Source organism: Pecten maximus, chromosome 18 (genome assembly GCF_902652985.1).
Source record: "Pecten maximus chromosome 18, xPecMax1.1, whole genome shotgun sequence".
Lineage (NCBI taxonomy): Eukaryota > Metazoa > Mollusca > Bivalvia > Pectinida > Pectinidae > Pecten > Pecten maximus.
The window spans coordinates 3,156,474-3,183,449 of record NC_047032.1 but is presented as its reverse complement, the minus strand read 5'-3'; the positions used below and the strand labels follow the sequence as shown (position 1 = coordinate 3,183,449).

The 26,976-nt window shown below is 37.8% G+C and overlaps 2 protein-coding genes across 3 annotated transcripts in view; one reads left to right on the top strand and one right to left on the bottom strand.

The window, feature by feature from the left end:
* Positions 1-15,091, top strand: part of LOC117316388 (vacuolar protein sorting-associated protein 11 homolog) — a 44,424-nt gene extending 29,333 nt beyond the window's left edge. For both annotated transcript variants that reach the window (XM_033870929.1, XM_033870930.1), the window contains 14 exons: positions 232-261; positions 583-683; positions 1,482-1,565; positions 2,751-2,801; positions 3,255-3,343; positions 3,882-3,956; positions 6,529-6,620; positions 7,116-7,201; positions 8,553-8,674; positions 9,143-9,241; positions 10,189-10,248; positions 10,364-10,430; positions 11,162-11,227; positions 12,771-15,091. In XM_033870929.1, coding sequence (XP_033726820.1) covers positions 232-261; positions 583-683; positions 1,482-1,565; positions 2,751-2,801; positions 3,255-3,343; positions 3,882-3,956; positions 6,529-6,620; positions 7,116-7,201; positions 8,553-8,674; positions 9,143-9,241; positions 10,189-10,248; positions 10,364-10,430; positions 11,162-11,227; positions 12,771-12,845 — 1,097 coding nt within the window. In that variant the 3' untranslated portion in view covers positions 12,846-15,091. The remainder of the gene's footprint in view (positions 1-231; positions 262-582; positions 684-1,481; positions 1,566-2,750; positions 2,802-3,254; positions 3,344-3,881; positions 3,957-6,528; positions 6,621-7,115; positions 7,202-8,552; positions 8,675-9,142; positions 9,242-10,188; positions 10,249-10,363; positions 10,431-11,161; positions 11,228-12,770) is intronic.
* A 3,279-nt stretch (positions 15,092-18,370) lies between these two features.
* Positions 18,371-26,521, bottom strand: LOC117316794. Its single transcript, XM_033871567.1, has 4 exons — positions 26,302-26,521; positions 25,947-26,016; positions 22,896-22,971; positions 18,371-19,408 (listed from the first exon to the last, which is right to left on the bottom strand). The coding sequence occupies exons 2-4, from the start codon at positions 26,014-26,016 to the stop codon at positions 18,487-18,489; spliced, it is 1,068 nt and encodes a 355-aa protein (XP_033727458.1). The 5' UTR covers positions 26,302-26,521; the 3' UTR covers positions 18,371-18,486.
* Between the last annotated feature and the right edge of the window lie 455 nt (positions 26,522-26,976).

The window sequence follows — 26,976 nt, the reverse complement described above, 5'->3', positions numbered from 1 at the left end:
TGTTTATACTGAACACATTTTGATATATGGTGGTGTCTCCTCCCACCCTCCCACACCCATATTTTTGGATTCAGTACTTTATTCATCAAATGTAATGTTATCCTTTGTAATTAAATCTCATTAACACAAAATATATGAATTTTCCATTGATGCTGTATAGTATTGGTGATTATAAAGATAATTTGACTTAAACATCATGTATGTACAGGTTTGTGTTGTTGATTTCCACAGAGCCTCTGGTGGATCAGATGAATATAGATGGTAAGATCTTGTTATATTATTTTACATCTGATTTCGAAGTCATTCTGATATGCTGTACGGTTTAACGTTTCGGTCCTACAGTGAGTACTCCTGCTGTTTGTTAGTATAAATTATATGTATAGATAAAATGGTGCATAGTGTGGAGAACAGGGTTTTCTTTCTTGTTCTCTGTCAGGTGACATAAAGAAGGTGTGATATTTCAGTGTGATAACACTTTAAAACTTCCATCAGTCACTGTGGATACAATCATAATTAAAACCTGAAGGTCCTCATCATTGTAGGTACATTATGGATTTTAAATCAATGTGTTGTCGGTTGTAGGAGGGGTTGCTAGAATACAGAAAGCAAGCGCGGAGGAGTTTATCCATATTTTCGTCAATAACTCACCAAAGCTAACTGAATTCCTGGAGCACATGATTAAGGTAAAGATTCCCTCAGTAGTTCGGACTGGTAAGTACAGGAGATACACAGGCAAAAACAGGACATGTCTGTCATCACATTGCTCCGATATGTGATACAATTAGTAATTCATCATATTCATGATTAACACAATAGTAATGTAGCAGATATGTCTCTATAATACAGGCAATGTCCATTGTCTCATTGCTCTGACACGTAGAACACAATTCATCATATACATGCTTAACATGGAAATTAGATTCAATGTTCGGAATGGTATAAATCCTTTTCTACCACAATACGCTGTGTTATTCCACTCTCAAGCCATTGTATAAATGTGCTGACTGTTGGATAAATATATGTTATATACCACTAGTGGAATATGACCTTCCGGTCTTTTGATTGGTCAAGAATTCGAAATTTGACCCAAGCTGCAATTGTTATTGACGTCATCAATAATCAAATGACGTCACATCACCGGGTTCCGGATGTCACCAGTACACTTTATTTGCATATGAGAAATTATACTTGGCCACGTTTCCCTTTGATTCAAGCCGATATTATTGTGGTAGAAACAGGTCACACGACTCATGATTGTTGGATATGGAATCTATTTCACACTTGTAAGTTATTTTTTAAAAGTTGCAAAAGACACTGGCTAAAGCTCGTGTCTTTTGTAACTTTTAAAAAATAACTTACTCGTGTGAAATAAATTCCATATCCAACAATCATGAGTTGTGTGACCTTTATTGATTAAATAGGATACAACATTCAAAGCTAAATTTGTAAACCTCTGATGTTGATGACATTTTCTACTTCAGGTGAAGCCGAATTCTCCCAGTCTACTGTACAACACTTTACTGGAGCTGTACCTCCACGAATATGTGCACGAGAGGGATAGCTCTGTAAGTATAGATTTAGTAAACAACGGTTACGTAGACTCCCCAGCTTACACTTTACTGGAGCCGTACGTCCACGAATACGTATACGAGGGATAGCTCTGTAAGTACAGATTTAGTAAACAATGGTTACGTAGACTCCCCAGCTTACACTTTACTGGAGCCGTACGTCCACGAATACGTATACGAGGGATAGCTCTGTAAGTACAGATTTAGTAAACAATGGTTACGTAGACTCCCCAGCTTACACTTTACTGGAGCCGTACGTCCACGAATACGTATATGAGGGATAGCTCTGTAAGTAAAGAATATGATATAGTCTGATAAAGAACAGTCATTGTGTATGTCTTTTAAAGACATTGATGCTCTGCTCTGAGGATACAAGAAAATTTATTGAACCAAAGGAAGACTTACGTACATGTACCAGGCCTGGGGTTATTTCCAAGTACAAATAATTTGAAACTTTCATATAGAAAAGACAGGTGTCATTGCAAGTGCTCTTTACAAAAAAAAAATTGTTTCTTTATTTCACATTCTACATACTGTATTACATTGTAAACTACTGTATTTGTCTTACAGTTGTCTTTATTACACCTTAAATATTTTAAGTGTCACAATTTGTTGATCACTGCTCTGGGCTGTTTAAATACTTTCGGTATTAGTGACTTGTAAAGATACGAGAAAAGTAGGAAACAATTACCTGAGTTCCATTTCATCATGACAAATGTGGCTATTTGGGCACCGACTTAAATATGTATATAAGGCTTGTCCAGTAAAACATCTACCCAACACCAGGACTCCAGGTTTGGTTAAGGGGTACCACCTATAGAATTTGTTTTAATAAATTACATAGAAGTAATATGAAGGCAATCCAACCATCGATAGAAGTGGTTTTTCACAAGCATCCAGTTACTTCCTCAAACAATACACATTGTCTTAATAGTTATTCTTATTATATTCCTTATTGCGCCTTAAACATTTTAAAGTTTCATGTTTTGTTGATCACTACTCTGAGCTGTTGAAATTCTTATTAGAAGCTAGTGAAGGTACGAGAGAAGTAGAAAACATTTGCCTTATTTCCATTTCATCATGATAAATGCGGCCATTTGGACCTGACTTAAGTGTGTGTTGTCAAAGGCATGCTATAAAATTTGAGCACAATTAGAATGCACATTGTCCTCAATTTTCTAGGTGAAAACAGAGAAGGTGAGAAGGACTGAGGACCTCCTAAAGAATCCAGACGTAAGATATAAAATTTTATCATCGTCCGTCAACTTTTCCTTTAATAATCGCTACTAGTCATGAACGACTGAAATGACTTTGACCAAAGGTCAGAAGCATCCTTTGGGGAAGGGGAACAAATGTAGCATATATGGTGACTGAGAAAGAGTCCAATAGGGGAAATAGAAATAATTTCTTTTAATGGCTAATAATGTTTTCTTATGATCATTGAAATATCCAGGTTTAATGATGCAGGCCCCTTGGGACTCTTGTTTTGTATAATTGATCTTTATTTTGTGATTTTAACTATCAGGTACATTAAATTTTGTACTTGATTATCAGAAGTCCTGTGCTATCAAATCATTCAAGTTATATCCAATTCTGTTTCCTTACCGTAATGTTAAAGCCTTGGCTATTGTTTATTATTCCTTCTTGCAGTATTCTTCATTTTATTCATGACTTTGACCTTTGTAGGCCCGTTACGACCTTGACCAGGCTCTGGTTCTATGTCAGATGAACAATTTCAAGGCTGGCATACTTTACCTGTATGAGAAGGCCCATCTGTAAGTTTATATGAACTATTTTTAGTACATTTTATTCGCTGTTAGATCCTATTATATAAAAGTCAATCAGTTTTTACCCTTCTATGAATTGAAACACCAGCTTTTTAAATAGAATTTGTCTGATAAATGCTGTTATGAATACAGAAAATGGGTTACACTTTTTTTATTATTTATTTTTAATTAGAACAAAGAAAATGTAGTAGTAAGTGTAGCACTTTTAACACAGTAAAACAATTTGAAAACCTGTGATTAATTTTCTCTAATGTTATAATCTAACAACCATAAACTTCAAAAACATTTTAATATTTGATGTTAAGGTTCTTAGTACAAATGTACAAACTGAAGAGAACAATAGATAGGGATTGAACAGTGTTTTTATTGCATTTACGGTAGTATGAATGCAATAGGATACAGAGATATTCTATGTAATGTGTTATGCTAAATGTTAATGCAGTTTACTAAGCTAAAGTAGAGAGAGGTGTAAATATAAGGTTTTGATGTGATGTAGTGTTTTATATTTCTATTATATTTTACACAGCTATCAGCAGATTCTACAGTACCATATGGAGCATGATGATTATGTACATGTAATAGATACATGTAAGAAGTTTGGGTAAGTAGCAGTGTGTTGGGGGGGGGGGGGGGGGGGGGGCTGTTGTTTATTAGTACCGTCACATCAGGATAACATTACCCTAATATTGGAGCCGCGGTGGCCGAGTGGTTAAGGTGTCCCAACACTCTATCACTAGCCCTCCACCTCTGGGTTGCGAGTTCGAAACCTACGTGGGGCAGTTGCCAGGTACTGACCGTAGGCCGGTGGTTTTTCTCCGGGTACTCCGGCTTTCCTCCACCTCCAAAACCTGGCATGTCCTTAAATGACCCTGGCTGTTAATAGGACGTTAAACAAAAACAAACCAAAAAAACCCTAATATTGGACATACAAGGTAAAAAGAAATTTGAATTTTCCTCTGATAATGTACATGTTCTGGAAATTCATTATGCTGCAGATATCCAGTGGGAGATTTACTGTCGTTGATGAAGTAGAACTCCCGGAGATTTACTGTCGTTGATGAAGTAGAACTCCTGGAGATTTACTGTCGTTGATGGAGTAGATCTCCCGGAGATTTACTGTCGTTGATGGAGTAGATCCCCCGGAGATTTACTGTCGTTGATGAAGTAGAACTCCCGGAGATTTACTGTCGTTGATGGAGTAGAACTCCTGTAGATTTACTGTCGTTGATGAAGTAGAACTCCAGGAGATTTACTGTCGTTGATGAAGTAGAACTCCTGGAGATTTACTGTCGTTGATGAAGTAGAACTCCTGGAGATTTACTCTCGTTGATGGAGTAGAACTCGCGGAGATTTACTGTCGTTGATGGAGTAGAACTCGCGGAGATTTACTGTCGTTGATGGAGTAGAACTCCTGGAGATTTACTGTCGTTGATGGAGTAGAACTCCGGGAGATTTACTGTCGTTGATGAAGTAGAACTCCTGGAGATTTACTGTCGTTGATGGAGTAGAACTCGCGGAGATTTACTGTCGTTGATGGAGTAGAACTCCTAGAGATTTACTGTCGTTGATGGAGTAGAACTCCTGGAGATTTACTGTCGTTGATGGAGTAGAACTCCGGGAGATTTACTGTCGTTGATGAAGTAGAACTCCGGGAGATTTACTGTCGTTGATGAAGTAGAACTCCTGGAGATTTACTGTCGTTGATGGAGTAGAACTCCTAGAGATTTACTGTCGTTGATGGAGTAGAACTCCGGGAGATTTACTGTCGTTTATGAAGTAGAACTCCTGGACATTTACTCTCAGTGATATATAAACTCTATAAGATCATTTGTTGTATTACTGTAACTCTATAAGATCATTTGATGTATTACTGTAACTCTATAAGATCATTTGATGTATTACTGTAACTCTATATTTTGTCTCAGTGATATATAAACTCTATAAGATCATTTGTTGTATAACTGTAACTCTATAAGATCATTTAATGTATTACTGTAACTCTATAAGATCATTTGATGTATTACTGTAACTCTATATTTTGGGTTGTATTACTGTAACTCTATATTTTGGGTTGTATTACTGTAACTCTATATTTTGGGTTGTATTACTGTAACTCTATAAGATCATTTGATGTATTACTGTAACTCTATATTTTGGGTTGTATTACTGTAACTCTATATTTTGGGTTGTATTACTGTAACTCTATATTTTGGGTTGTATTACTGTAACTCTATATTTTGGGTTGTATTACTGTAACTCTATAAGATCATTTGATGTATTACTGTAACTCTATAAGATCATTTGATGTATTACTGTAACTCTATAAGATCATTTGATGTATTACTGTAACTCTATATTTTGGGTTGTATTACTGTAACTCTATATTTTGGGTTGTATTACTGTAACTCTATATTTTGGGTTGTATTACTGTAACTCTATATTTTGGGTTGTATTACTGTAACTCTATATTTTGGGATGTATTACTGTAACTCTATATTTTGGGTTGTATTACTGTAACTCTATATTTTGGGATGTATTACTGTAACTTTATATTTTGGGTTGTATTACTGTAACTCTATATTTTGGATTACAGGGGACAGGATTCTAACTCTATATTTTGGGTTGTATTACTGTAACTCTAAGATCATTTAATGTATTACTGTAACTCTATAAGATCATTTGATGTATTACTGTAACTCTATAAGATCATTTGATGTATTACTGTAACTCTATATTTTGGGTTGTATTACTGTAACTCTATATTTTGGGTTGTATTACTGTAACTCTATATTTTGGGTTGTATTACTGTAACTCTATAAGATCATTTGATGTATTACTGTAACTCTATAAGATCATTTGATGTATTACTGTAACTCTATATTTTGGGTTGTATTACTGTAACTCTATATTTTGGGTTGTATTACTGTAACTCTATATTTTGGGATGTATTACTGTAACTCTATATTTTGGGATGTATTACTGTAACTCTATATTTTGGGTTGTATTACTGTAACTCTATATTTTGGGTTGTATTACTGTAACTCTATATTTTGGGATGTATTACTGTAACTCTCTATTTTGGGTTGTATTACTGTAACTCTATATTTTGGGATGTATTACTGTAACTTTATATTTTGGGTTGTATTACTGTAACTCTATATTTTGGATTACAGGGGACAGGATTCTAACTTGTGGGTACAGGCGCTGTCGTATTTTGCCAGGAAAGAAGACAACTGTAAATCCCAGCTGATGGAGGTTCTCTCACGTATCCTTGTCAAATATTTATACATGGCAGCTGTTATACAACACTTAAACAAGCTACCTCACAGACAAAAGATTAATACAAGAAACAGCTGTGGTATACTTTAATACAATACCACAAATTACCTTCTTTAAGAGCCATGTATTTGCAAAGGTTTGAGGATCTATTTGTTTGCCTTAAATTTTAAAGGGATAAAGAATGCATTGACAGTATCGCTTTGAAAAAAAAATGTGTTCCCTGTCCCTATATGTCTTATGTATGTAACCTTTGGTCTGATAAACAGTTGTGGCCAAGTTATACATTTTTGTGACAAGCAGTACATATGCTGTCAATGCTGTAGCATCTTTTATTAACTTTCTGTATTTTGTGTGAGTTTAGTGGTGTTTGTTATAAACTTTCTTTGTATTTTGTGTGACTTTGATGATGACCATGATGACCATTGATGACAATGATGACCATTATGACCATTACAACACTGTATCCTTAACCAGGGACCAGATATTGACAAAAAGAATCTATTACCTCCCTTGTTGGTAATTCAAAGTCTGGCACATAACTCTACAGCAACCCTGTCTGTGGTCAAGGTAAGACACAACCCTGTCTGTGGTCAAGGTAAGACACACCCCTGTCTGTGGTCAAGGTAAGACACGACCCTGTCTGTGGTCAAGGTAAGACACAACCCTGTCAGTGGTCAAGGTATGCCACAATCCTGTCAGTGGTCAAGGTAAGACACAACATTGTCTGAGATCAAGGTAAGACAACCCTGTCTGAGGTCAATGTAAGACACAGCCCTGTCTGTGGTCAAGGTAAGACACAACCCTGAATGTGGTCAAGGTAGTACACAATACTGTCTGAGGTCAATGTAAGACACAACCCTGTCTGTGGTCAAGGTAAGACACAACCCTGACTGTGGTCAAGGTAAGACACAACCCTGTCAGTGGTCAAGGTAAGACACAATCCTGTCAGTGGTCAAGGTATGACACAATCATGTCAGTGGTCAAGGTAAGACACAACATTGTCTGAGGTCAAGGTAAGACAACCCTGTCTGAGGTCAAGGTAAGACACAACCCTGTCAGTGGTCAAGGTAAGACACAACATTGTCTGAGGTCAAGGTAAGACAACCCTGTCTGAGGTCAAGGTAAGACACAACTCTGTCAGTGGTCAAGGTAAGACACAACCCTGTCAGTGGTCAAGGTAAGACACAACATTGTCTGAGGTCAAGGTAAGACAACCCTGTCTGAGGTCAAGGTAAGACACAACTCTGTCAGTGGTCAAGGTAAGACACAATCCTGTCAGTGGTCAAGGTAAGACACAATCCTGTCAGTGGTCAAGGTATGACACAATCCTGTCAGTGGTCAAGGTAAGACACAACATTGTCTGAGGTCAAGGTAAGACACAACCCTGTCAGTGGTCAAGGTAAGACACAACATTGTCTGAGGTCAAGGTAAGACAACCCTGTCTGAGGTCAAGGTAAGACACAACTCTGTCAGTGGTCAAGGTAAGACACAACCCTGTCAGTGGTCAAGGTAAGACACAACATTGTCTGAGGTCAAGGTAAGACAACCCTGTCTGAGGTCAAGGTAAGACACAACCCTGTCAGTGGTCAAGGTAAGACACAACATTGTCTGAGGTCAAGGTAAGACAACCCTGTCTGAGGTCAAGGTAAGACACAACTCTGTCAGTGGTCAAGGTAAGACACAACCCTGTCAGTGGTCAAGGTAAGACAAAACATTGTCTGAGGTCAAGGTAAGACAACCCTGTCTGAGGTCAAGGTAAGACACAACTCTGTCAGTGGTCAAGGTAAGACATTTACAAGTTAAATCATATTTACATGTTGTCTGTTTTATGATTATATATAGGATATAGATATAGTAAGTAGGTGTTGTATATCTGTGGGGGAGGAAACAGTAGTTATTTACATCTTGTCTGTTACAGGATTACATTATCAGACGACTGCAGTTGGAAAATGATCAAATCGCCGAGGATGAACGTCTTATTAAACAGTACAGGGAGGACACAGAGAAAAAACGTGCACAGATCGAGGAAATGAAAACTACGTAAGTTTGGAATATGATGTATTTAAGATTCGTTCTAATTAACATTAAATAATGGTAAGATATTTTCACCTGGTCCTTCCAAGCTCGAATAAGGTCAGTGATAGCTGATTATGGTTCTTGATCGACAGACACATACAAGGAAGTCTAGTCCAGCAGTAAATGTTGTATGACAGTGTGCAATAAAGTTGTAACAAGTCATGTTTAGTAAACGCTTCAATAATATAATGACATCAGGCCTGATTTATCATTAATTGATGTAAGTGTCTGCATGCCAGAGTTAACAGAGGTTTGAACAAGGCAGGTGTCTATTAAATACATGATGTACATATTAATGAAACTCTTTGCAGAAATTACATGGTCATTCTGTTTGTTTGACTTGAAGGAATATTTAAATTATTATATTATAAGATTATATTCCAAGAAATCTAATTTAAATGTATAATTTTGTGTTGAATTGGAATTTTTCAGAGCAAAAATATTCCAGGCCTCCAAATGTAATATATGTAATCATCCACTGGAACTGCCGTCTGTACATTTCCTGTGTGAACCTCACTCCTACCATCAACAGTGAGTAGACATGGTCTTATTAGGTAAAGGGGAAGTAACCCAGTGTAAGTGGCGTTAGATAAAGAGGTAACCCAGCGTTTGTCTTGTTAAGTAAAGGGGAGATAACCCAGTGTTTGCCTCGTTAGGTAAAGGGGAGGTAACCCAGTGTTGGTGTCATTAGATCAAGGGGAGATAACCCAGTGTTGGTGTCGTTAGGTAAAGGGGAGATAACAAAGTGTTTGTCTCGTTAGGTCAAGGGGAGGTAACCCAGCGTTTGTCTTGTTAGGTCAAGGGGAGATAACCCAGTGTTGGTGTCGTTAGGTAAAGGGGAGATAACCCAGTGTTGGTGTCGTTAGGTAAAGGGGAGATAACCCAGTGTTGGTGTCGTTAGGTCAAGGGGAGATAACCCAGTGTTGGTGTCGTTAGGTAAAGGGGAGATAACCCAGTGTTGGTGTCGTTAGGTAAAGGGGAGATAACCCAGTGTTGGTGTCGTTAGGTAAAGGGGAGATAACCCAGTGTTGGTGTCGTTAGGTAAAGGGGAGATAACCAAATGTTTGTCTCGTTAGGTGAAAAGGAGATAACCCAGTGTTGGATAACTGGACTTGAATTATGAAATTTTAAGGAAAAGAGAGAGGGAGAGAGAAAGGAGAATTTTTTCTTAAATCATAGACTGTCTGTCACCAAGTGTTCCTGAAGCAGAGTTAAAGATTTGAATTTCTTGCCATAATACTGAGTATAAGATGTACTTATGTCTGATTTTAAGATGAATAATGAGTTTATTAGTTAATCCTCTAAATTGTGGGATGTCACAAATAATTTCCCAAGTCTGCAAATATCAAATTGAGAATAAGTTGTTACAGAATTGGTAAAAAAAAAAGTTGTTTGAAATAGCTATATTTAGATTGGATATTCTTTAATATGAAATGTGTGTACAAAAAATGTATTAATGATAAAATTTCAAATTTCAGCTGTTTTGAGAATTATGCGGAGAATGACTCTGAATGCCCAGTTTGTGCACCAGAAAACAGGTAACTGTCCTCTTTCTTATGTGAATATAAACATAATTATAATTGCTAATTAAATAGTCAGAAAATATAAAAATTTGTAGAAATAAAGATGTGATGATTTTTCATTGCATTCCAGAAAGATCATGGATATCATAAGAGCACAAGAACAGAGCAAAGACCTACACGAGTTCTTTCATAATCAGGTAAGTCCCCATAACACTAATCACTTACGTCCCCATAACACTAATCAGGTACGTCCCCATAACACTAATCACTTACGTCCCCATAACACTAATCACTTACGTCCCCATAACACTAATCACTTACGTCCCCATAACACTAATCACTTACGTCCCCATAACACTAATCAGGTACGTCCCCATAACACTAATCACTTACGTCCCCATAACACTAATCACTTACGTCCCCATAACACTAATCAGGTACGTCCCCATAACACTAATCAGGTACGTCCCCATAACACTAATCAGGTACGTCCCCATAACACTAATCAGGTACGTCCCCATAACACTAATCACTTACGTCCCCATAACACTAATCACTTACGTCCCCATAACGCTAATCAGGTACGTCCCCATAAGGTACGTCCGCATAACGTAATTTTGGTGATTTTCTTAAAACCACATTAGGTTGAAACTGAATTATGATATCATATTGTTGTGAACATTTTTGTCCAAATCCATGTCAGTAATATAATGAATCTAGCAAGATGCAATATTTTTTTGTACTGCTGTTTTTATGTCACCTTTCAAAACATTAAGACTGATTTTAACAGATTGTTCATGATGTAATTGTTGAAATTTAAATTTTACATGGTTGACATTGATTTGGCAATCTTTACAATCTTAAAAATTTAATGTGCAATAAATAATCTTTTGTTTGAAATGTTTTTGTTTTAATTACGTTATTACAGTTGGAAAGATCCCAAGATGGCTTTTCTGTAGTGGCGGATTACTTTGGACGAGGAGTTTTCAACAAGGTAAATAAGAATGTCAAATAAGTGTAATATTAGTTTGAAATTAAAATATCTTACAATATAGTTATTCCATGATAGGAAACAAGGCTTTTAGTAAGATTAATAAAAAGGAACTTGATAAACTTTATTATTATATTTCTTATTTTGCTTGTAGATTCAATATTAAATTTTTCATCATTATTCTGCTTTCAAAGATTGAATTTTGCTAACCAGAGATTTACATCAGTGTATTAAGGAGATCGTCATTAGATGGTAGCCTATTTAAATCACCCTTGTATACGTCTGTGGTCCGTCAATCATGAGTAGGCAATTCCTGCTATCACTACTTCTTTAGAAGTACTGGAAGAATATTTCTCAAACTTCACAAGTAGGTTTCTCTTGGACCCTTAGTTGTGTCCATTAAATTTCACATGAGTCTGATCACACAAACAAAATGGCAGACAGGCAACCATTTTGAATTTTAATGGTTTAAGTTAGTTTCTTGAGAAGAACGGGAAGAATATTTCTCATACTTCACATGTAAGTTCTCCTTGGCCCCTAGCTGTGCCCATTTAATTTTGAGTCCGATAGGTAAAATAAAATGGATAAGCTGCCAACTTGGAATTTGACTGTGCCAAATCTTGAAAAATACTAGGAGGATTTTTCTCAGACTTCACATGTACATATCCCTTGGACCCTTATTGTGTCCATTAAATTTTATATGAGTCTGATCACACAATCAAAATGGCCGACAGGCATCCATTTTGAATTTTGATGGTTTAAGTTTGTTATTGTTGTCGAAGAACGGGAAGAATCTTCTCAAACTTCAGCAGTAGGTTCCCCTTGGTCCCTTATTGTGCCCATTTAGTTTTCAGTATGATCGGAAAACAAAAACAGCCGATAGGCAGCCATCTTATGTTTTGACAGTTGAAGTTTGACATCACTATTTCTTAAATTCTTCTTAGATATTTCTAAGATTTCATATGAACGTTTTCCTTGTTATTAAACTCAAAAGAGGAAAGAATGAAAAGTAGAGAAAAGATCAGTCCTACATAGAACAAATAAAGACCATTGAATGATGGGTAACGAGATCACTATGGGAGAACAAATAAAGACCATTGAATGATGGGTAACAAAATCACTATGGGAGAACAAATAAAGACCATTGAATGATGGGTAACGAGATCACTATGGGAGAACAAATAAAGACCATTGAATGATGGGTAACAAAATCACTATGGGAGAACAAATAAAGACCATTGAATGATGGGTAACAAGATCACTATGGGAGAACAAATAAAGACCATTGAATGATGGGTAACGAGATCACTATGGGAGAACAAATAAAGACCATTGAATGATGGGTAACGAGATCACTCTGGGAGAACAAATAAAGACCATTGAATGATGGGTAACGAGATCACTATGGGAGAACAAATAAAGACCATTGAATGATGGGTAACGAGATCACTATGGGATCTCTTGTTATTATTACTCTATACCCGTCACCTTTAATTTGAAATGTGGATCCATATTTGATTGTGTTTATGTTTGATTTTTTTGACAGGTGACAATTATTACAGACTCCCCTACCAGGCAAAGAGGAGCAGCAACAGCTAACTATCCCTCGAAACACTTGTAAGGACAGGTTCTGTGGTACCAGCTAACTATCCCTCGAAACACTTGTAAGGACAGGTTCTGTGGTACCAGCTAACTATCCCTCGAAACACTTGTAAGGACAGGTTCTGTGGTACCAGCTAACTATCCCTCGAAACACTTGTAAGGACAGGTTCTGTCGTACCAGCTAACTATCCCTCGAAACACTTGTAAGGACAGGTTCTGTGGTACCAGCTAACTATCCCTCGAAACACTTGTAAGGACAGGTTCTGTGGTACCAGCTAACTATCCCTCGAAACACTTGTAAGGACAGGTTCTGTGGTACCAGCTAACTATCCCTCGAAACACTTGTAAGGACAGGTTCTGTGGTACCAGCTAACTATCCCTCGAAACACTTGTAAGGACAGGTTCTGTGGTACCAGCTAACTATCCCTCGAAACACTTGTAAGGACAGGTTCTGTGGTACCAGCTAACTATCCCTCGAAACACTTGTAAGGACAGGTTCTTTGGTACCAGCTAACTATCCCTCGAAACATTTGTACGGACAGATTCTGTGTTACCAACAAGACTCGATACATCATTATGTCATTAGGGCTTGTAATTACAGATTCTGTGTTACCAACTAGACTCGATACATGATGTCATCATTATGTCATCAGGGCTGTGATCCAGTACTCCATGTGGTCTGTTCCCATAGAATGTATCATTACATTGAGAATAAATCTTTGCTGCTTTCTATTTCCTGTAAGTTCGTCGTGGCTACAGTGTGATGCAGACAAGATAATTCATTATGATGGCTACATCATTAACAGGGTATTATGTTGGGAAACATTCTACCACCAGCCATCAATGTTTCCGAGAAAAACATCATTGTACAGGAGATTAGTGAAAGGCCTTGGAGACACAAGTCACAAAAAAAATCTTGTACCTTCATTTTGAAGTGAGTCTGAGAATAATGACCATTGAATAATTATAGCTCTTTTATAGATAATGGTGAATATTATAATGGTGAATATGATGATGGTGAATATGATAATGTGAATATGATAATGGTGAATATTATAATGGTGAATATGATAATGGTGAATATGATTATGGTGAATATGATTATGGTGAACAAATTCTTGCCATGTTTTCATGTGTTTCCACAATGTACAAGTGAGTCAATATTGTGATTGAAAATGTGTGATTCTGATTAAAAATCAGGTGCTAAGGTAGGAAGTTATTTTCAAAGATTAGTGCCGATAGTTAAGTGCAATATGTGTGTTCAGATGCGCTCTAATAGTGATATCCCACCTGTGTCAGACCATTGTTTGTGGGAAAAGTCCTGTTAGACAGGTAGTTGATTATGTAAAAAACAAGTGTTTAAATCAGATTAAAGGAGAGTCAAACTTCATGGAGTGAGAGTTGCATAGTTAATAATATATAATGTGAAAACCGCTTCAGAATGGTTTTTTAAGATGTGTATGTTTTGTTTACAGTAAAAGGGAGATACTTCTAATAGTGGAAGATTTTGTTTTCAGTAATGTTTGAGAGAATTTATGTGAGATATCAAATAGATTGTATCCCTCTAATTACAAAGTGAGAAGTCCTGCTACTCTGATTTACCCTCCGCAACGAATCTAAGAGTATTAATGGAATCCGTTTGTTGGTCTCTGTCTGTTGTGTCTCTGTCTTTCTGTCTGTCTGTCTGTCATTAGAAAAAAATTGTCGTGGCAACTCCTTACCTTGTGAACCAATTTCAATAAAACTGTACGAGAATGTTGGGGTCCACGAGTAGAATTACTGATGTACATGAAATTTTGTTTTGGTTATTTTTATGAAATTTTGGTTGCCATGGTAACCAGGTCACTATACACAGGTGTTGTGTAGCTCATCAGTCTCTTACATCAATTTTACTCAAACTAGATCATGTGTTGTAACTTACGAATGCCTGTAATATGACCCATCAGGTGTTTCCAGATCCGTTACTTGGGAACCATAAAGAAGCCTTTTCATTGGTCAAAATTGAGATATTGTCCTATTAAAGTGAAAATTGGTTTTGGTATTGAGTAATGACAATGATACAATAGTATATGTACAATTTTTCAAGCTATTGGTTGTCAATTGGTTGCTTTAGTATCAAAAAGAAGTTTGGGTTCCAGTGTTACAAGATTCTGTTGTTAGTGTCAATGTCCTTATTTATACAATATATAAATATTTCTTCTGTGATATGCTGTAATATGTCAACTTGTTTGATCAAGATTGTCTGAATAAAAATTCAAGATCAAACTGGACTTTTTTTTACATTATATAGTTACTAATATAAGAATTGCAGTTATTTTTTGTAGTTTTTGCTGAGGTACTGGTCAAAGACCAATCTAGTTTATGTCATGATCATCCGTCCGTCCCTTCGTCCGTCCGTCCGTCCATAAACAATTCTTGTTATTGCTATTTCTCAGATGTTACTGAAGGTATCGTTCTCAAATTTCATACTTCATATGCAAGTTCCCCTAGTTGTGCATATTGCATTTTGGGACCAATCGAAAAACAACATGGCAGACAGGCAGCCATCTTGGATTTTGACAATTTAAGTTTGTTATCACTATTTATCAGAGAGCACTGACGGAATCTTTCTCCATATGCAGGTTCCCCTTGGTCTCTAGTTGTGTATATTGCATTTTGAGACCGATCGAAAAACAACATGGCCGACAGGCGGCCATCTTGGATTTTGACAATTGAAGTTTGTTATCCATTTGTCAGAAAGCACTACAGGGATTTTCCTCAAATTTCATATGTAGGTTTCCCTTGGTCTCTAGTCGCACATAATGCATTTTGGGACTTATCGGAAAACAACATGGCTGACAGGCGGCCATCTTGGATTTTGACAATTGAAGTTTGTTACATCTAGTTCTCAAAGTCCATGTGTAGGTTGATCCCTAGTTATACATATTCCTGTCTAGGACCGACCTGACAACAGTGGACACCATGGCCAACTGAGGTCAAACCTTGGCTATGCAGTACTTGTACAAAAAGATGTTCTTCACGAACCCTGTCCTGTATAAATTGGTCGGCTATGTTTTGTCGATTTGTGAACTGTCCGTTTGTCTTTCTTTCACTTTATTAGTCCGTTACTTGTCTCTGCCCGGAGCCCCACTCGATTTGCACTCTTCTCAGAAGAGAATCGCACTCCGTTATATGTAAATCGAGTAAACCGGTAAAATATAACCCAAAATAAAGAAGTTTTTAAGTTTTCTCAAACACTATGACACAAACATGTGCATGTATGTGGCATAAATCACTCATCACTCGTACACTTAAAACATGGTTGCCGCCATCTTGGAAAATAAATCTTCCAGCTTCGAGACGGAAGAAGTAGAAGATCTTCCAGAAGCAGAAGAGCTACAAATCGAGTGACCGGAAGTTATATTATAGACGGAGAAGAGTGCAAATCGAGTGGGGCTCCGACTTACTTCATCCCGTCGTCCTATCTAAGATTCAGTTTTCTGTTGACGTCGAGCGTTAACACGAAGACTCATAGTACCCCCATATTTCGCGATTGAGAAATTTACGTACCGACCGACTGGGCAAACCCACTTTGAAAATGGTATTGGCAACAGAAGCAGTAGACGAATCCTTCATCCACATTTGAGGAAACGACATCGAGTCACTCTCCTGTCGAAGAAGTATTGCAGAGACTTAATGCGGTTCCCGGATATTACGTATTCAGGAGACTTCCACCCAGGTCTTTATATATATATATGGAGACCATGGAAGCTGCACCCAGAGATGAGGAAATATCGTCAGCATTCCGCCCATGTCTCACTTGTATATTTAAAAATAGCCAGAAATCTTTATATATAGGTATTTCTGGCTATTGTTTGATATAAAACTAGACATGCCCCTGTGATCTAAGTGACGGTCAAGCTTAGGCAAAACAAATGTAACCAAGCACATGGTAGATTAAATTTGAAATTTAAAAGTCCTGTTTAAAAAATTAAAAATCACTGTCTCCGCCAAGGATCGAGCTCATGACGTCTGGCTTACTAGTCTTGCACGGAACCGATCGAACTAAAGAAATCTCTCTAGCCCGGCGATATCTTGCGAATGCTTCACAAATGTACCTCGATTTACAGACATGCAACGTAAGTTTGGTATACTTATGTTAAAAGCAAAAATTATCAAAAATAACGATACATTTTTTTTCTCGAAAATTCTCGTTTTTTACGCAAATTTTCACGTTTTTCGCTATTTTTCGTGATTTAGAGGAGTTTGCGTCGGTTACAACTATTGCTAAACCTGTCGGAAGCATTATAAAACCGAAAAATACAAAAAAACAAAAAAAAAACAAAAAAAAAACGGAAGCTTGGTATACTTGTAAGTAGAGCATCCGTTCCATAAAAACACAGGGGCGAGAGATTCCATTAATAACTTCTTAAGTGAAAACGGAAGTATTAACATGGTATATATATTGTTAGCTCGATTGATACAACGTTCTACACGAAACCTTCCTTCTTGACAGAGAAATAGTTCTATTGGACCACACGATATATGTTACCGTCTCCCCGGACGATACCGGAAGTACGGTCTGTCAACTAGACACCATGTATGGAGCCCAACAGAACCATTTATATACAATCATAACTGGTGCCTTTTACACCTAACTCTCAAAGAACCAAATTATAACTGAGTCTACATGAAGCAGCTGAAAAATTAGGTATGGCCATCAACGTATACTTGCCTCTTATCTCTGAACTTGGAAGGTAACAATTCAAAGAGAAAGCCGTATTACCAACTTTCCAAATTCAGGGCTTTTCAGATAATTTTGTTTTTACTAATTATTGCAATCAGATGGCAAATACAACCAACTTACAAGATACTTTTTTCATATTTGCAAGATATCCAGGTGAGCGATGCAGGCCCCATGGGTCTCTTGTATACAATCATAGTCTTTTGATAAGGTCGGTACATGGTTTTACTAACCGGGAAAAAATATCAACCGAGGACGAAGTTTGGACTTGTACATTCTAGGCTAATAAAACCACGTATTAACAACAGGGGCATGTCTAGTCTTATTAAAAAAAATAGTCAGAAATACCTATATATTAAGACTTAATATATAGGTATTATGGCTATTTTTCGGCATAGCCGTATAATTTTCTTTTTGCCCAGGATATGACGCGACAGGTGGCGTTTCTAGTCAAGATGAAGTATGTGATTGGTCAATGTAGCGGTCAATGCAAAATGCAGATATGCAGTTAAAAACGAAACAAAGTGAAGATTGAATGCAAGCTGAATAAGCGGATGAATCTTTTCAAATGACATATTGATAAAATTACATTCCTGATTCAAAAATGATTCAAACTGATACAGTTTTGTTATCCGTGCTGAAACGCATTAGATCGTTAATTTATTTCACCAGCAGTTTTACATTATAACCACCAGCATTAAAACTATGCCGTTTATCTTTTTTAAAGATATTTTTTGTTTAATACAAGACTAGACATGTCCCTATATATTAACCGAAATCAAAAGGCTATAATATTTTTATCATAAAATGACTGTTTTGATTTTTAATAATCATAGAGACTGATTTGTGAAGCATTTGTAAATATTTCATTATATCTTTTAAACACTACACAATTAAACGTGAACTAATACATTAATAAGGTACACCGGTACCGAAGTCACAGCTGGCCACTACCGTCCTCCTCAAGGCTGTCCTGTACGGAATCGTCTGAAGACGTCCTGGCCACAGGTATATCATTTTGAAGTAGTTCATCCGAGTTTCCAGGCTCGCCCGTCTCTCCTTCGCCGGGTTGGCTGTCCGCTCTGCTATCGTCAAACGTACCTGTTGAGTTAAATTCGCCGTCCTCTCCGGAGAAATTTGTCATATTGCTTGTCTGGTTTGTACTATTGTAAGTTTCGTCTTTGTTTTCTTTTGTTTCTGAAGAACTGCTGTGTTGGTTTGTTATGCGGTTTGCTTTGTCTGACAAGTTTCTCTCATGTTGATTCAACTCACTGGTTTTGTTAATGGCGTCTTGTGTGACATTTTCGGTTTGACTATCTTCTCCCGTCTCGACGTTTTTAACAAAAGAAGAATAGTTCAATTCATCACTTGAAACATTTAAAAAGTTAAATTCCTGCGTGATATTTTGAATGTTTTCACCTTCGTTTCTCGCTAATTCTCCAACAGTCTCCGATAAATTTTCTCCGTTAGTACCACTTTCACTTTCATTCGACGTTCGCTCCTTGTAAAGTTTATTAGTTACGTTTCCGTTTGGAATCCTGTTACTTTGCCAAGTGTTATTTCGTCCTGCCTGCTCAACCCCGTTCGTATTTCTGAAATATTCCTTCTGTGGAATTTGGTTCACAAAACTAGGATCCAGACCTCCATATCGGTTTGGGATTTTCCGGCCGGGACGAAAACACTCCGGTTCCCGTCTGCAGTCCGGCCCACACCACCATCCATAGTCACAACATTGACATATGACGTCATGCGCGTAACAGATGACGGACGCCCACGTGCAGCAGCCGTCATAGTTACCACAACAGCCCCAGTCTGATCCGTACAGATGCCAGCCGTCTATATTTGAGCAGGCGATGTTGCTACAACATAAATTACATTTCCTATGAGTTAAAAATCTGATCTGAGTGACTGCAGAACATCAACAATTTTTTGTACGAGTCAAAATACCTACTCTGATATTAAAATAGTCTACCGCTATCAATCGCACATTCTGTTAAATGTCAAATACTTGGCACAGTATATTTCGCTCAATATTTTGCAATTAAATAATTTTCAGTAAATATGTATTATGAAAGGCCGTAGATGTCAAAAACGAGATAGATTAAACAGCGTTAGCATTTAACGCGTAAAATTTTACTTAGCATTAGTAACACGAAATATCTTTAAAAAAGATAAACGGCATAGTTTTACTGTTGGTGGTTATAATATAAAACTGCGGGTGAAATAAATGAACGAACTAATGTGTTTCAGCACAGATAACAAAATTATATCAGTTTGAATCATTTTTGGTGATAATAGGACTGCATTTGAATCAGGAATATAATTTTATTAATGTGTCATTTGAAAAGATACATCCACTTATTCAGCTTGCATTCAATCTTAACTTTGTTTCGTTTTTAACTGCATATTTGCATTTTGCATTGACCGCTACATTGACCAATCACATACTTCATCTTGACCAGTAACGCCACCTGTCGCGTCATATCCGGGCCAACAGAATATTATACGGCTATGCCGAAACATTTACTTTCCCTACTGGCAGAGTTTACGACTTAGTAGTTAATTCTAGAGCATGTTGTGAGCCCGATATGGATACGCCCTTCCCTTGATGAATAATTAGATACATCAGTTTCCGGTGGGTGGAGTGGTTGAGACATAACTAGACTTGTATTCCAAGGAATAATAACTACTTGGCCTGGCTGGTCTTCTGTTTCTATAGTTACCTAGGTTTGGACTTATACATTTAAAATGTTGCTGCGAGTTCTCTCATCATCTTTGTGTACAGATGAAATTTCAATGAAAATTTGTTGAAAACTTCTATTGCCAAATAAAATAGAATCAAATACTCTTCGTGGACGGAAGGAAGGTGATTTATACCAAATTTTTAAATTTCAAGACCCTGGGGTCTCACATTTGCCCCTCGGTATCGGGTAAAATTTACTATTAAAAAAAAAAGAAAAAGAAAAAACAGGTAGTTTATGTTGGGAAATCGCATTTTTGGGAATCATTTGTTGATTTGTCATTAGAAATATTTCAAACTTGGTTAAAACTGTCGGTATGGATGCCAGTTTGGTGGTTTGCACATATTGGCCCTGACTGACCCCAATAGGCTGATAGGCGGGGCCAAAATGGGTCAAATAGACTGTAATATATTAGAACTCGGATGACTGTAAAGACCCGCGGGCCTTTTGTGTATAGACGGTAAAATCTATTTTGTATTCTGGCTTACTTAACTTGGTGACCGAAGGTTGCTAGGGGGATGTATTGACAACATGATTATTTTGTTCCCGTGTACTGACGATATGGTTATTTTGTCCCTGTGTATTGACGATATGGTTATTTTGTCCCTGTGTAATGACGATATAGTTATTTTGTCCCTGTGTAATGACGATATGGTTATTTTGTCCCCGTGTAATGACAATATGGTTATTTTGTCCCTGTGTAATGACGATATGGTTATTTTGTCCCCGTGTAATGACGATATGGTTATTTTGTCCCCGTGTATTGACGATATGGTTATTTTGTCCCTGTGTATTGACGATATGGTTATTTTGTCCCCGTGTATTGACGATATGGTTATTTTGTCCCTGTGTGTTGACGATATGGTTATTTTGTCCCCGTGTGTTGACGATATGGTTATTTTGTCCCCGTGTAATGACGATATGGTTATTTTGTCCCTGTGTAATGACGATATGGTTATTTTGTCCCTGTGTACTGACGACATGGTTGTTTTGTCCCTGTGTAATGACGATATAGTTATTTTGTCCCCGTGTAATGACGATATGGTTATTTTGTCCCCGTGTAATGACGATATGGTTATTTTGTCCCCGTGTATTGACGATATGGTTATTTTGTCCCTGTGTATTGACGATATGGTTATTTTGTCCCCGTGTATTGACGATATGGTTATTTTGTCCCTGTGTATTGACGATATGGTTATTTTGTCCCCGTGTATTGACGATATGGTTATTTTGTCCCTGTGTGTTGACGATATGGTTATTTTGTCCCCGTGTGTTGACGATATGGTTATTTTGTCCCCTTGTAATGACGATATGGTTATTTTGTCCCTGTGTAATGACGATATGGTTATTTTGTCCCTGTGTACTGACGACATGGTTGTTTTGTCCCTGTGTAATGACGATATAGTTATTTTGTCCCCGTGTAATGACGATATGGTTATTTTGTCCCCGTGTAATGACGATATGGTTATTTTGTCCCTGTGTATTGACGATATGGTTATTTTGTCCCTGTGTATTGACGATATGGTTATTTTGTACCCGTGTAATGACGATATGGTTATTTTGTCCCTGTGTACTGACGATATGGTTATTTTGTCCCAGTGTAATGACGATATAGTTATTTTGTCCCCGTGTAATGACGACATGGTTATTTTGTCCCTGTGTTATGACGATATGGGTTTTTTTTGTCCCTGTGTAATGACGACATGGTTATTTTGTCCCTGTGTATTGACGATATGGTTATTTTGTCCCCGTGTATTGACGATATGGTTATTTTGTCCCTGTGTAATGACGATGTGGTTATTTTGTCCCCGTGTAATGACGATATGGTTATTTTGTCCCTGTGTAATGACGATATGGTTATTTTGTCCCCGTGTAATGACGATATGGTTATTTTGTCCCTGTGTAATGACGATATGGTTATTTTGTCCCTGTGTACTGACGACATGGTTATTTTGTCCCCGTGTAATGGCGATATGGTTATTTTGTCCCTGTGTAATGACGATATGGTTATTTTGTCCCTGTGTATTGACGATATGGTTATTTTGTCCCCGTGTATTGACGATATGGTTATTTTGTCCCCGTGTAATGACGATATGGTTATTTTGTCCCTGTGTACTGACGATATGGTTATTTTGTCCCTGTGTAATGACGATATAGTTATTTTGTCCCTGTGTATTGACGATATGGTTATTTTGTCCCAGTGTAATGACGATATAGTTATTTTGTCCCCGTGTAATGACGACATGGTTATTTTGTCCCTGTGTAATGACGATATAGTTATTTTGTCCCTGTGTTATGACGATATGGTTTTTTTTTGTCCCTGTGTAATGACGACATGGTTATTTTGTCCCTGTGTATTGACGATATGGTTATTTTGTCCCGGTGTGTTGACGATATGGTTATTTTGTCCCCGTGTAATGACGATATGTTTTTTTTTGTCCCTGTGTAATGACGATATGGTTATTTTGTCCCGGTGTGTTGACGATATGGTTATTTTGTCCACGTGTAATAACGATATGGTTATTTTGTCCCCTTGTAATGACGATATGGTTATTTTGTCCCTTTGTTGGGTATCAGAGTTTGTCTTTGGAAGCTTGGGTCTTACCTACAGTTGTGTCGCGCGCATGATCGGAGCTCAGCACGGCTCTTAACGTTCCTCTTGTTTCTTGATAAAACTAGCCCTGAAAAAGATCGATATATTGACACGAATAGATAATAAATTGTTAACATAACGTGGACAACATATTCCTGCCAAGGCCCAGACCGGAATCGAACCCGGGTCTACAGCGTGATAATCCATGACTCTCTCCTTAGCCAAAGAAGCATGCTCCATAAGCTGAGTGACAGAGACCGTATTTAACACTATGTACAAGTCACACCGACACGGTCCCTCAGCTGAGTGACAGAGACCGTATTTAACACTATGTACAAGTCACACCGACCCGGTCCCTCAGCTGAGTGACATAGACCGTATTTAACACTATGTACAAGTCACACCGACCCGGTCCCTCAGCTGAGTGACAGAGGCCGTATTTAACACTATGTACAAGTCACACCGACCCGGTCCCTCACCTGAGTGACATAGACCGTATTTAACACTATGTACAAGTCACACCGACCCGGTCCCTCAGCTGAGTGACAGAGACCGTATTTAACACTATGTACAAGTCACACCGATCCGGTCCCTCAGCTGAGTGACAGAGACCGTTTTTAACACTATGTACAAGTCACACCGACACGGTCCCTCAGCTGAGTGACAGAGACCGTATTTAACACTATGTACAAGTCACACCGACCCGGTCCCTCAGCTGAGAGACAGAGACCGTATTTAACATTATGTATAAGCCACACCGACCCGGTCCCTCAGCTGAGTGACATAGACCGTATTTAACACTATGTTCATGTCACACCGACACGGTCCCTCAGCTGAGTGACAGAGACCGTATTTAACACTATGTACAAGTCACACCGACCCGGTCCCTCAGCTGAGTGACAGAGACCGTATTTAACACTATGTACAAGTCACACCGACCCGGTCCCTCAGCTGAGTGACAGAGACCGTATTTAACACTATGTACAAGTCACACCGACCCGGTCCCTCAGCTGAGTGACAGAGACCGTATTTAACACTATGTACAAGTCACACCGACCCGGTCCCTCAGCTGAGTGACAGAGACCATATTTAACACTATATACAAGTCACACCGACCCGGTCCCTCAGCTGAGTGACAGACACCATATTTAACACTATGTACAAGTCACACCAACGCGGTCCCTCAGCTGAGTGACACATACCGTATTTAACACTATGTACAAGTCACACCGACCCGGTCCCTCAGCTGAGTGACACATACCGTATTTAACACTATGTACAAGTCACACCGACCAGGTCCCTCAGCTGAGTGACACATACCGTATTTAACACTATGTACAAGTCACACCGACCCGGTCCCTCAGCTGAGAGACAGAGACTGTATTTAACACTATGTACAAGTCACACCGACCCGGTCCCTCAGCTGAGTGACAGAGACCGTATTTAACACTATGTACAAGTCACACCGACTCGGGTCCCTCAGCTGAGTGACACATACCGTATTTAACACTATGTACAAGTCACACCGACCCGGTCCCTCAGCTGAGAGACAGAGACCGTATTTAACACTATGTACAAGTCACACCGACTCGGGTCCCTCAGCTGAGTGACAGAGACAGTATTTAACACTATGCACAAGTCACACCGACCCGGTCCCTATATATACCGTATCAGGACTTTTATAACGAAAATGATTATTTTGTAACTGGATTTTTGATAATGTGTAACGAAGAGGGAGAGGACATTACCAATTAACATTAAATCCTTATAATTTGATGAAATAGTTGGCCCATCACAATATGTACGATATAAGGGACATGTTTTAACAATAAAAATTACACGCTTCGACATATAAATCCTAGGATTAAAGAAGAATAGTCGAAACATCAGTTAATGTTGGGTTGAAAGTCCAACCAACTCTCGGCGAGGTGTATGACAAACCAAGTTATTATTTAACTAGGAGCAATGTTGATCCAGCAATTAACCAATAAATAAACGACATCTAATATAATAAATAAGATATCTTATATAATAAATGAGATATCTTATATAATAAATAAGATATCTTATATAATAAATAAGATATCTTTTATATATAGTCAAACCCCGTTAACTCGAAATCGTCGAGATCGTGAAAAAAAACTTCGAGTTATCCGAGTCTTCGAGTTAACCGAGTTTCAGTGAGGACGTTTTGGTATACATGTATATACTGTACATGTATGTTTAAAAACATACACCTGTATCAAAGACAACTTGGCTTGTCATAACAGTCGTACAACTCTTGTTTGACCATACTTTTAAAATAGGCAAAACAGACACAAGCAGGAATTTGTATATACATGTAGCTGTGTATATCCAGTTACACACAAGAGCCATAGCCGGGAGAACGGAAACTTCGCTAAACTGGACAATCGAGTTTTCATAACGGGATAGACAATGGGCGTCTTCTTCCTGTGTGACGTCAGTTTTCTTAATTCAAACAATACTCACAGGTTTAGTAAATAAATTATTCTTGTGAATAACCAAATAATATTATCTTACCAACTTTATGTTGAAAGATTATTATGAAATTTTTCAAATTCGTTTAATTTTCAATAAACATTGACAACATGAAGAGGCGAATAAAGCTTACCCGATCCGATAGACGGCGCCTCTGAATAGAAGCGAATAAACATTTACCCGATCCGGTAGACGGCGCCTCTGTATAGAGGCGACTGAGCATACATGTACGTACCTATCCGGTAGACGGCGACCCTGTATAGAGGCGAGTAAATACTTTCCCGATCCGGTAGACGGCGTTTCTGTATAGAGGTAAGTCAGTACCAACCTATCCGGCAGAGGGCGCCTCTGTATAAAGGCGTGTAAATATTTATCCGATCCGGTAGACGGCGCTTCTGTATAGAGGTAAGTGAATATATACCTACCTATCCGGTAGACGGCGCCTCTGTATAGAGGTGAGTAAATACTTACCCGATCCGGTAGACGGCGCTTCTGTATAGAGGTAAGTGAGTACCTACCTATCCGGTAGAGGGCGCCTCTGTATAGAGGCGAGGTAGCACTTACCCGATCTGGTAGACGGCGCCCCTGCATAACACATTAACACTGACAGCAGGAAGATGTGAGCCGTCCCCATCTATAGGAAAATATAAAAAAATTATTCGTTATATTTTCTGTAAATAATGAAATAAGAAATCTAATAACTAAAGTATACATCCACGAAATCAAACAAAGATATAGATAAAGATGTACATACATTTTGGCACTTATCTATACATTTTTTTGGTAAATATTTGATATTTGATGTATTTGGATACCCCACCCCCATACACACATACATGTACACGTGCATATGTCGATATTTGATGAAAGTGATTAGCTACGAAGATGTTATTACTCTGCTGAGAATCTTTACACTTACCTAATTCACTCCATCGCTGATACAGAAACTCAGTTACAAATTCTTCTTTAAAATCATTGATTTCCAACCAGGAGAAGGATTCAGTGAATCACAAATAGAACACGATATATTTCTGTGTTTCGGCGCCATCAAATTTAGTAGAAAAATAAAAGTTTCCCTATGTAAACTCTTTAGTCCACGTGCACCAATCTTCGATGTGCCCTTCTATCTGTATGTCAACAATTTCAGGCCATACCGTTTGAATGATCCAGTCACGAGTTACGTATAAAACAGTTACCAGTCGTGTTATGATGTCTGGCTGAGCATCTGCTTGTTGTGCGCGTGAAGTAATCCATATGGCGTTGTTCTTTACATTTTGATTAATTTCATTATTTTTCCAAACGGAAGCTTTATTTATAAAGGTTATACAGGTCATGTGGGCTGACCTCTGACCCAGAATGAGGTGATAATGTTTCGCTATAACAAGTTTTAGGCATTTTCTTTGAATAGGAGATTTGAAGCATTTCTAAAACGCATTATTGGACCAGCATATTCAGGCCACATCGCAAAGATTTTGACGTTTGTTTTCGAGTATATCATCTAGCAATGATTGGACAACTCAAACAACAACACAACCGATTTATTCTATCTCTTGAGGAATTTAATAGGAAATTAATTCTTTAAAATGTATAACAT